The 12,635-nt window shown below is 43.9% G+C and overlaps 2 protein-coding genes across 6 annotated transcripts in view; one reads left to right on the plus strand and one right to left on the minus strand.

The window, feature by feature from the left end:
• Nucleotides 1-289, minus strand: part of LOC147010923 (uncharacterized) — a 23,312-nt gene extending 23,023 nt beyond the window's left edge. For 2 of the 5 annotated variants that reach the window (XM_085860568.1, XM_085860567.1), the window contains exon 1: nucleotides 126-276. The gene's annotated coding sequence lies outside the window, so the exon portion shown is untranslated. Of the gene's footprint in view, nucleotides 1-118 lie in introns of all 5 variants that reach the window. The other 3 variants (XM_085860565.1, XM_085860566.1, XM_085860569.1) reach the window with 3 other exon arrangements.
• Nucleotides 290-528: 239 nt separating this feature from the next.
• Nucleotides 529-9,819, plus strand: LOC147010924 (uncharacterized). The gene is made up of 2 exons (XM_085860564.1): nucleotides 529-584; nucleotides 4,517-9,819. The coding sequence occupies exon 2, from the start codon at nucleotides 6,644-6,646 to the stop codon at nucleotides 8,456-8,458; it is 1,815 nt and encodes a 604-aa protein (XP_085716690.1). The 5' UTR covers nucleotides 529-584; nucleotides 4,517-6,643; the 3' UTR covers nucleotides 8,459-9,819.
• Nucleotides 9,820-12,635: the final 2,816 nt, after the last annotated feature.

Genomic DNA, 12,635 nt, shown 5'->3' on the forward strand with positions numbered 1-12,635 from the left:
ATTACAAATTCCTTCCTTGACCTCCTGCTGGGAAGGCAATGGCAAACCACCTCGCAGAGAAACGGCTCGTGCACACCAGCGTTCTGTGGAGAGCGCACACACACCTCACAACTCATACCTCATACCTCAAGAAAACCGCACAGGACAAACCCGAACGGTTTTTTTTTCATCTTTCTTTTCCAAGTCGTGGCGATTGTGAGACGCAAATAATCTTCCTTTGAAAATCAAATAATAAATAGGAATGGTAAAGCCCGAAGAGGGACAAACGTGGTTTGTGTAAACAGAAGGTTGTAAAAGATTCAACAAACCTCGACGGAATGATAAATGCAACACCGGCCAACTACACCACCATGGCCGTTGAACTACGTCCAAAGAGCTTGGTCAAAACCACGGAAATGAAAATAAATTAACGAAAGTCACTTTGTCTGGTGACTCGTCTGGTGTATACTTTATTCAACAAATTGATTCGGAGGAAACTTGGACAGCACTCGGTAGAACATGAAGGGAAGGTTTTGTTCATTGGTGAACCCGGTGGTGGCTGTTTGCGTTCAGCTCCTCGGCCTCGGCTTGTCCGTGGAGACCAGGTAACTGTCTTCAAGCTTAGAGTTGGGCACTGTCATCTTCATCCATATATATATATATATATATATATATATATATATCTATATATATATATATATATATATATATATATATATATATATATATATATATATATATATATATATATATATATATATATATATATATATATATATATATATATATATATATATATATATATAATATATGACCGGGCGTAGTGGCGTGCGCCTGTAATCCGGCTACTCGGAGGCTTGGGTTGGAGGATCGCTTGAGGACGGGGGCTCTGCACTGGGCAGGGTGCAGAGCAGCCTGGAATCATGGCGAAACCCAAATCCTGATCCCTGTGTCGTAAGAGGCGACCAGGGTTGCGTCAGGAAGGGCATCCGGCGTAAAACCTGTGCCAAATCAGTATGCGGATCATAACGGATGATCCGCTGTGGCGACCCCTAACGGGAGCAGCCGAAAGATGAACAACAACATATATATACATATATACATATATATATATATATATACATATATATATATATACATATATATATACATATATATATACATATATATATATATACCTCCATATAGGATAGGGTGTCACTCGAGTGGGACTTGCGCAGCGATACTTCAAGGAAACCCGAAGATTTGAACCATCTGTTTTTAAAAATCACTCAAAACACCAAAGACGGACCCACCCCCTGATTGTGTCCATTTCGAGGTAATATGGAATAGGCAAAGCCGAGAAGTGAACGGAGAATTCTCCTTACATTCGCTTATTAAATATATCAAATTAAACAGTCTTTTTACGATGAAAAAATTGATATTACCTCAACATTACCTTCACAACAACAACTACACCACCTAGAACAGGATCTCATCTAAAAAAAAATATATTACCTCAACATTACCTTCACAACGACAACTACACCACCTAGAATGGGATCTCATCTAAAAAAATAAATATTACCTCAACATTACCTTCACAACGACAACTACACCGCCTAGAATGGGATCTCATCTAAAAAAATAAATATTACCTCAACATTACCTTCACAACGACAACTACACCGCCTAGAATGGGATCTCATCTAAAAAAAATTAATATTAACCCCAACATTACCTTCACAACAACAACTACACCACCTAGAATGGGATCTCATCTAAAAAAATAAATATTACCTCAACATTACCTTCACTACGACAACTACACCGCCTAGAATGGGATCTCATCTAAAAAAAATTAATATTAACCCCAACATTACCTTCACAACAACAACTACACCGCCTAGAATGGGATCTCATCTAAAAAAATAAATATTACCTCAACATTACCTTCACTACGACAACTACACCACCTAGAATGGGATCTCATCTAAAAAAAATAAATATTAACCCCAACATTACCTTCACAACGACAACTACACCGCCTAGAATGGGATCTCATCTAAAAAAAATTAATATTAACCCCAACATTACCTTCACAACAACAACTACACTGCCAAGAACTGGATCTCATCTAAAAAAATAAATACGAGAAGTGAACGTAGTATTCTTCTTACATTCGCTTCTGACTTAACCTACAACTTATTCGCAACTGTATACGCAATTTCCGGTTACTTCGGAATTAGCGATCAAATAACGTAAATCACGATTAAAAATTATTTTTTGATGATGCGGGAGATATCTTTATTAAAATCAGTGGAGGAAATATACACCGTGTCTGATATTATTTGGGTCTTTCATGTCTCCGACGATGCCTTTATCTCCCGGGACGCATCATTCCCCATGACAAAAACCGGAAACAAAAAAAAACCAGAAACAAAACAAAAACGGAAGCAAAATGGTCATAGCCAATGACACGGATTCACAATTGCCGGGGTATTGTGTTGTTTTTGTTGTTTCCCATTCTCTCATGTGCACGCGTTAAGTAATCTTCACAAGATAGAAATAAAACCCAATCGTGTTTATACACCGCACAGCGTTTAAAAACAACCGGAAGCAAAAGGTCATAGCTAACGACACGGATTCCAAATAGCCAGGGGTATTGTGTTGTTGTTGTTGTTGTTGTTGTTGTTGTTGTTGTTGTTGTTGTTGTTGTTGTTGTTGTTTCCTATTCTCTCACGTGCACGCTTTAAGTATGAAGCTCACTACGTTCGCTGTTAAAGAGGTGGTGAATGGCGTGTCGGGTCTGCCAAACATTTTCGACCATTTGAACGAGAAACATTCCACACTCCGCAAGGTGGTTATAGTAGACCAGGCAAAAATCGAAAAGTCCCCGAGAATTTTGTTTTTGCGGCATCGCTTGTTAATAGCAGGTTAATCCATGTTGGTTCATTCCACTGTGGCAAGGTAAAAAGGATGTGGGTGGATGCCATCGGCAAATTTCAATTTCAAGGTCATTTTGAAGGTCACCAAGGTCATTGCCGGTCGATTTGGGGGGGGGGGGAGAGGGGTTTGCCGATTTTATTGAACATATCAATAAAACCAAAGCTTGTATATTGCAGCAAGTGTATTTTTGCATTGTGAATGGTTAAACTGAAAATATACCTTAATTTATAGAGTTTTAAGAGAATGAAAGGCAAACATTGCCAATTTTACATCCTCGTGGAGGATCTCTAAGTCTAACTCACGTTGTTGTTCTTCTGCTTCTTCTTGTGGACTTTTTTGTTTCACAGCCTACAGTTTTCATCAAAACTTCCTGAAACTTGGCGTATATATGTAAAAATACCCTGCGCAGACAGCAACCATCTCCGATTTTGAAAATTCCTCCTAGAAAAAAAGTTATGACGTCAAAATATCTCCGCTAATGGAAATCGCCTAAAAAATTATCTCTGAAACTCGGCAAGCTTTTTGAATTCTGTTTGTGGGAATCGAACAGGGCATTAGCAGAGATGAATTACCGCACATATGATACATCACTATGACGTCATATCAATTTCTATGACGTCATAATTGATATTTGATTAATAATTGATATTTCAAAGGTATCCTTTGAAAGACACGTCATTCCTATTTTTTGACATTTTTTGTTTCACAACCCAGAGTTTTCATCGGATCTTCGTCAAACTTGCCATGTATATGCAGAAAGCCCACGAGCAGACAGCAACCATCTCCGATTTTGAAAATTCCTCCTAGAAAAAAAGTTATGACGTCAAAATATCTCCGCTAATGGAAATCGCCTAAAAAATTATCTCTGAAACTCGGCAAGCTTTTTGAATTCTGTTTGCGGGAATCGAACAGGGCATTAGCAGAGATGAATTACCGCACATATGATACATCACTATGATGTCATATCAATTTCTATGACGTCATAATTGATATTTGATTAATAATTGATATTTCAAAGGTATCCTTTGAAAGACACGTCATTCCTATTTTTTGACATTTTTTGTTTCACAACCCAGAGTTTTCATCGGATCCTCGTGAAACTTGCCATGTATATGCAGAAAGCCCACGAGCAGGCAGTAACCATCTCCGATTTTGAAAATTCTTCCTAGAAAAAAAAGTTGACATCATAATACTGTATCACCACTAATGGAAATCGCCGATACCATTATCTCCGAAACTAGGCAAGCTGTTTGAATTTTGTTTGCGGGATCAAGCCGGGCATTAGCACAGATAATTTATCGCAAACCTGATACATCACAATGACGTCATATTCGTTTTTATGACGTCATCATTAAGAGGACGAGGATCTTAGCTCGTTTGAGCTTGTTCTGTTTATATTCTTGTGGGTATTTTACCATGTCCAATATCGCTTTGTTCTCAGTACTACCAGAACTTGCACACCATTAACATGTTGTTATTTTCTTTCCAGTTGGAGATAGGCAGGCTTCCTGCAAAATATGTACCAGATGTAGTGTACATAGCAGTGTGCTAGGTGTTCTTGTTGATCGTTGTTACACGGTTATAACCACTCTGTACACTGTATTTTCAGATCACTAGAAACTTCCACAGTTTGAAAGCAGTCGTATAGTAGCCAGCCATGGACCCTGTATCAATTATCAAACGTAAAAGAGAGAGCAAAGACACAGACAAGCTCTCATGCCTTTTTTGTCAGAGCAGTTCAGGTGACCTCCGCACAGCATCCACAGAAAGAAAAAACAGAACAAGGACAGTCGCTGATCAGAGGCAAAAACTGGGTGACACCACCAATGTAGACATCCTTGAGAGACTTGAGGTGCTTTCAGAGGAAGAATTCCATGCAATGGAACACAGGTGGCACAAAACCTGCTACTCCACATTCACCTCTGAAAGCAAGCTAAGCAAACTAAAGAAACAGTGCCAGTCATTAGCACAGCTAGCATCCCATCATGGTCTTAATCCATGCTCCAGCACGACTTCAGTACCCACCCGACGAAGCACCCAACGAGCAATGAATTGGTCCCTATGCATGTTTTGCCAAGAAGAGGGCAAAAGAAAAGTTCACAGGGTGGAAACTCTGGAGAAGTCTGCAGAATTGATTGAGCGTTCCAAACTTCACCCGGTGATGAGTTCAAGATTGTCAGGAGTCAGCGACCTGATAGCAGCTGAAGGTTGCTATCATCTTGCTTGTTAGGTATCCTTTGAAAGACACTCTGCAAGACCAGGATCAGCCAGGGAATCACAACAGCCAGTGGAGGATGAGTGCATGATGATGATATGCAGAGACTTGTGTGTAGGTTTGTCTCGTGGTCATGTGTATGACATGAGTGACATATATGACAGATACGAGAGGATGAGCAGTGAAATGGGTAAATGTGTACCACCAAAATACCAGTCCAGGAGCACAACTTTCTATGAAGTGGTTCAAGAGCTCGTTGGACCAAAGGCCAGTTATGTGAAACCTCTATCCAGTGGATCACTCCTGATGTACCCCGGTGACAAGTCAGATTTCTTGATCTCCAGAACACTGACCAAATCCATAGAGCATGGAATGTTCTCATCAGAATCGGAATCAACTGATGATGAAGACGGTGAAACACTCAAGTTTGCACAAGGCAAAATCTTTCAAGAGATGGTGCACATTGCCCTCAGAGTCAGGCAGGATCTGCTCGACACACCAGGACACTCGAGCACATGGCATGGACTTGATCAAGAGCATGTTGATCAAGTGATCCCAGAAAGCTTGTATATGTTCCTTCGCTTGCTCTTTGGGGGCATAAATAACCTTTATGAGGAGACAGATGAAGACAATACCATCAAACAGACTGTGTGCAGTATTGCCCAAGACATTGTTTATGGGGTGTCCCATAAACGGAAGTTGACACCAAAGCACATTGGTCTTGGGCTCGCTCTCCACCAGGCTACTCGCTCTGAGGCTCTTGTTGACCTGTTCCATGCAGCCAACCACACCATAAGCATTGACACTGTTCAAATGTTTGACACGAGCATAGCTAATGAAATACTGGACAGGTTTTCCAAGAACAGTCATGTCTATGTCCCAGACAACATTGTCAAGAAGCGGATGATCCACTGTTCCTGTGACAACATAGATGTGCTTGAAGCAACTCTTGATGGAAAGAATACGTTCCACTGCACGCAGATGATGGTCTGGCAGAGAGGTCCACCTCCAGAACAAAGAGAAGATACTGCAAGTGTAAAGAGCCTCTTAAGATCAAGAACTATAAGGCCTGGTGCTCTGCATGAGTTTCAAAGGCTTGACCAGGCTACCATGGCATCAGGGCAGAAACCCTCACCATCTTTCAGTGGACAGAAGAAGATTGAGATGGAATGGTTCAGCACTGCTCAAGGTGATGAAAGAGAGAAGGCCCATGCCAAAGATTTGGCCTGGGTTGTGTCACGGATGCATGATGGTGAAGAAGATCAGTCCGTTCCTGCCTGGGGAGCACTGAATGAAGCGATCAGTGTCTCTGACCCTCCTGTAACAACAGCAGGGATGCTTCCCATACTTCAAGCACCAGCAGGTGACAATGATACACTCACCACTGTGATCCATCGCTTTATGGACATATCAAGTCATGTGGGGCAGAAGCACACGATAATCACAGCAGACCAGCCACTCTACAGTCCAGGCAAGGAACTGGTATGAGCCAATCCAAAGTATGAGAATGTCATTTTTCTCATGGGAGGACTTCATATCTGCTTCAACTTCCTGAAAGCTATTGGGCAGCACATGGAAAGTGCAGGGTTGGATGACCTGTGGACAGAAGCAGGTGTGTTTGCCACAAATACAACAGAGACGATGCTGGATGGCAAAGCCTACGATCGTGCTGTAAGGGGACACCAGCTGACATATGAAGCCCTATGGAGGATCAAGTGGCCTCTGTTTGAATCATGGCTGGTTGAGAAGAGTCTCCAACAAGATGTGGAAGTGAAAGAACTTGCCCAAAATGTTGCTGAGCTGTTCAAACAAAACAGAGGTGGAAATGTCAGAGAAGACCTCCAGGCTGCAGTGGGCCAACTGTCAAATGTCCTGAGCAGTGTGAAGGTTCAAAACCTGATTGAAGACTTTGAGAGAACACAGTCAGACAACCCAAACTTCAGATTGTGGTCAGCATACATGGGTATGGTGGAGATTCTGCTGGACTTCATCAGGGCTGAGAGGGAGGGCAACTGGACTTTGCATCTGGAGGCATTTGCTGCAATGTTGCCATGGCTGACCATCTATGACCACACGAATTATGCCAGATGGGGTCCTGTCTATCTTGCAGACATGAGAAGCCTCGAGAAAACAGCACCAGAGGTGTCTGCTGAATTCATGGATGGGAACTTCGTTGTGAAAAGGTCAAGGAGACGTTTTAACCAGGTGCCAGCTGATCAGGCCACACAATGGGTGAACAAAACCTGCAAGATGCAAAATTGCATCATTGTTATCACAAGAAATGACCAAGCAAGAGACAGGTTCTGCGTCACGTGGTCAGAACGAACACGCATCTCGCAGGATACCAGATGTCTCTTTGGCCTGGAAGATGAAGAGGAAGAATCTATTTTGAATCGTTCCGATAGCCTCGCATCACGACGGAAGCGTGATGCTGATGATGTGAGGAAGCTTGCCAAACAGCTTGAAAGGTTTGATGTTTTCAGAGTGCGCATTGCATCACCAGAAGATGGAGAAGATGAAGGCGAGGATAGGGATGTCCCACTTGTTTCACCAGCAACAAAAGACATTGCGCCCAGTGATGTGGTCAATGATCTCCTCACAGCAGAAGATCGAGGGAAGCAGTACCTGGTATCAAATGTGAAGCTGCGACTGGTTGATGGAAGTGTACAGTTCTCTGATACTCTCAGAAAGCACTACTCAAAAACCTTTGCCAATATGTACAAGACGGCAATTTCAACTCAGCAGAGTGCACAGAAATCCATCAAGGCTGACCGAAAGGTGATGCAGCGGCTACTAAATGCCGTAACTGCTGACCGGTCAGTTGAAATGGAGTCGATCCTGAAGCATGAGCTTGTCCCAGTGCCACTGTCTTTGGCAAAGCTCGGAGGTCAGACGAACTCAACCCCAGAGGCAGAGCTGGTCAGTATCCTGATGGCTGGAATAAGTGTACCTTCAGATGTTCCAGAAGCTGATATGAAGACACGTGTGCTGATTGATGGTCATGCACTAATCCAGACACTTAGGAAGCCCCATGGTTGCCAGACATTTGGCAACTATGCTGATGTCTTTATGCGCACTGTGACGAACCACTTGGGTGAACACACAACAAGAGTTGACGTAGTGTTTGACCGCTACACTGGAGATGAGTCAATCAAGGCTATGACTCGAGCAAAGAGAATGGGCAAGAAGGAACCGATTCGCAAGATCATTGATGGGCCAGATGTCCCCCTACCCCAGGTTTGGAGCAATTTCATCGCCTCGGATGCGAACAAGGCAGATCTTGCAAGGTTCCTTTCTGAGATGATCACGCAGAAGGGCGAAGATCTCCCCGAATGATGTGAAGTGGTAACAGGAAGTGGAGTCTCCAATGCTACCGATGCCAGATCAACAAGAAGGGAAACGGTCAGAATTCATGGCAACCACGAAAAGGCTGATACTCCATTCATGTGAGGCAGTCAGTGAAGGATATGAAAGGTTGGTGGTCATGTGCAGTGACACAGATGTTTTGCTGCTTCTCCTACACTTCATGCCAACCAGAGCAGCTCAAGTATGGATGGTTTCTGGAACATCAAAGAAGCGGAAGTGCTTCCCAATACATGCTGTATCAGACAAGCTGCCACAACCTGTTAGGGAAAACTTGCTGAGTTTCCATGCACTAACAGGTTGTGACACAACCTCAGCCTTCAGTGGCCATGGGAAGAAGACGTGCTGGAAAACTTTCCAGAGTCAGCCACTCCTAGTCAGTGGAATTGGTCGCGATGGAGAACTCGCCCAAGTTGAGCAGTTTGTATGTCATCTGTATGGCGTTCCTGCACAGCCAAGTGTGGATCAAGCCAGATTTCATGTGTTTGGTAAAGCCAAGAAGGGCCTTGATTTGTTGCCTCCAACCAGAGATGCCCTGGATCTGCACAGCAAACATGCCAATTACCAGGCAAAGATCCGGTTGCAAGCAGATCGAGAATGCATCGGGATTCCATCCCCTGTGGTCACCGCTGCCTGGGTGAAGGAGAAGACTTGCCTGGTACCTATCTAGACAAGACTGCCCCCAATTCCAGATGCCTGCCTTCAGCTGATGACCTGTGGGTGCAAATCCAAATGCCAAACAGCTCAGTGCACTTGCTTTAAAAAAGAACTGAAGTGCACTTCCGCATGTGGCTGTGATGCGGTAGAATGTTGTAACCCAGCTGGGCAATAGATTTTTCGATAAAACATGCACATACTACATTTTAGCCACATTGAAATTGTTGTTGAACTGAGCTACAGTAACCGAAGACATAACATTTCAATTTCTCAGCTTGGTTCACTGCCAGTGAGAAACGTGATTACCATAATACTCAGACTCAGACTACTGCATTTCGAAACTGCAGTTTTTACGTTACATTGTGTTTGGCATTTATGTAAATTCAAAAGTTTACATGATGTTTTTGTTGTCTGTGTATGAAAACATGAAACAGAAGAATGCATAAAGATATTGGCAGCAAAAATGTTTTAATTCTGCCAAAATAAAGGAAAATGATCATTTTGTCATTTTTTTGCCATTTTTACCTTAATGACCTTGAAAATGACCTAAAAATTGAGAATCCAGGGTGGCATCCACCCACACCTTTTTCTTTATCCTATGACTCATTGATCTGGCATGGATGCCTGCTATTAACACGCGATGCCCCAAAAAGTGTAATATTCCATGTTGGCTGGCCTACTATTATGGGATTTTTTAAAGAGCGTGAAAAATCCTTATATTATATACCAGCAAATACAACCAACCCATCACTTCACTAACGGGGGGGAGGGTGGGGAGGGGGAGAAGAGAGGGATAGAGAGGGAGAGGGATATTAGAGAGATGACTCCATACATAAATTTCTATCTTTTCTCATGTAATATAACCTCACCTCCTTATCTTAGCCTGGTGTTGGCTTTGTGGTTTGGGTGGCGAGCTTAAGATCTTAGGGTCCTGAGTTTGAGTCCCGTTTCCACTGAATTAACACCAGGTGGGGTTGACTCAGCCCGTCATCCTTCTGAAGTTGGCGAAATGAGTTCCATTGTGCTGGTATTGGCACACAGCTTCAGTGGCTTAGTCATACCTTCACAAAATTATAGCTACCTGGCAGCCAAGCTGCCATAAGCAAGAAGAAGACCTCCTTATTGCACCCTCAGTTGCAAACGATTGAAAAATGTACGATGGTCTTCCCTCTTGTCTCCTTGCTCTGATGCCCTGGGGTGGGGGGTGAGAACGACTCCAAACCACAACAAACAGGCCTACCTTATCCACAATTGAACTTGTCCAATACAAACCCCACTACTTGACCACGTCCCCCAGTGGATGTCAGCTGAGCCCAAACACCCAATTTCAAAACTACTTCTCCAATTTCATGGGCTACCTGCTCTTCATAGCACATATGAAGTCACATGGGACCGAGTGGAACATCCCCACATTCATACACCATCCCTGCTTTCATAACAACAACCATCACATTCCCTGAAAGGCCATGTCTTCATCTATTATACACTGCAGGTACTGCAGCGGAGAGGTACTGCACAAACAAGATGGTGGGGGTGCTTCAGGCTGTGGTGCCCGCAGTTCAAAACAGTTGCTGACTACACAACCTCTTTGCACCCCGCCCCCCCCCCCCACATAACTTCTTGGCCCCCAGCAGCCAAACAGCCTTCTTGTTGTATGTCCCACAGGGGAGGGTCTCCACACATACAGGCTCTCCTAGCCTGACCCGGGGGGTCACAAGGGTCTCCTACCCATTGGTCGCCTCTTCCGACGGACCCCCGATCTCGAGACAGCACCACATACCAGGGTCAAGTTACCTCAGGAGGGGCTGCAGTCACCGTTCCTCCAGAGCTTGATCCGTACCTGCGGACCTTCGTCACACACAAAACCCCAAATTTCACTCTCTCCTCCGCTGACATTCAATTTTCCACCACCTGCAATACGTTAATGGAATGTTTGGAGAAGAAAGGGCCAACCTGGTTAAGCAGTGTCTTTACAAGCTGTGTGATATTGGAGTGCAGATTGCATCACTGACGTGCGATGGTCCATCTTGCCATTTTACAATGTTGACAAGTCTCGGTGCAAATATTACAGTTTCAGAATTAGAGCATTCGGTCCCTCATCACAACAAGCCATCACATATTGAAGCTGCTACGGTACACTCTGGCAACAAAAGTGGTTTTGGTCATTGGCTCTGGAAAGGAGATAAGATGGTCATACATTGAGGAGCTCCATCAGCTACAAGAGGGAAAGGGGATAATAGCTGGAAACAAACTGAGGTCAGCGCACATTGAGTGACAGAAGCAGAAGATGGAGGTCAACTGAGCAGCCCAAACTCTCAGCAGTCGTGTGGCTGATGGCCGAGAGTTCCGCTAGCAAGATTTGCCGCTTGCCCAGTTCAAGAGCCGTGATGCAACGGTAGAGTTCCTTCGCATCTCTGACCGCTTGCTCTATTTGATGAACTCGAGAAATCCTCTTGCACGGAACTTCGCAGCACCGATGCGCCCATGCAATGAACAATAGTTGCACTCTTTCCTGAGAAAGCGTTCCTGTATGTGTCATCACGAAGAGATACTGGAGGTAATCCATTGTAAGAGACATTGAAAAAAACAGCCTTCATCGGATTTCTCGTGGCAATGAATACCCTTCAGGCCATGTATGACTCCCTGGTTGGTTGTGGTGAACCAAAACTCAAGTACTTGCTGACCTACACGAAAAGCCAAGATCACCTTGAGTTGTTCTTCTGTGCAGAACGTACGGCCAGCGGACCAAACAAGAACCCCACGTCCAGACAGTTAACAGCTGCGCACAAGAGGCTGTTGATTTGCCATGAGGTGGAGGGATGGACAGGGAGGCAACTGTGTCCTCCATGTGACCAGTACATACACCAAGGCAGTGACAGTTACTTCAGAAGAGCAGGATATGTTTTTGATAAGAAAGTACGACATACAGATGCATTCCCCAGCTGAGGAAGATCATGATTACGTAGATGCCCCCAATCTTCGTCCTCTCACATTGTACGACTGGAGAGTTCATATAACATATTACCGAGCACTGTCTTGAGAAACAAGGATGTGAGCGCGGTGTGTGAGCAGCAAATTTGATTGGTCGTGATGATGTAAAATACCGTAATATTTGGCCAAGTCCTGCGAAACGGAAGGGTTTTGAAAGTACCAAGAAGGTGATTTGTGTGTGCGGCATCGTGCAGCATCCCCTTACTCGGCACATTCAGCTCACCCCATGCAGCATCCCCTTTCTCTTGATGCAATGTTGTCATTTACCCAGATTGCGACTCGTCCTCCTATGTTCTCCTTCCTATCACACCGATGCACCTTGTAGCCTTCTAATCCTGTCCTCCAATTACTCTCCTCATTTCACCATGTCTTGCTTACTGCAACTGCAACTACATCATACGCCTCGCCATGTACTTTGGCCTCAAGCTCTTCCATCTTATTATTTAAACTTCTGGCATTGATATAGAATATGTTTAACTTTTCCCTTCCTGAAATTATATTT

This window comes from Eptatretus burgeri, chromosome 16 (assembly GCF_056783735.1).
Source record: "Eptatretus burgeri isolate ZD-2024b chromosome 16, Ebu_testis_v1, whole genome shotgun sequence".
Taxonomy (NCBI): Eukaryota; Metazoa; Chordata; class Myxini; order Myxiniformes; family Myxinidae; genus Eptatretus; species Eptatretus burgeri.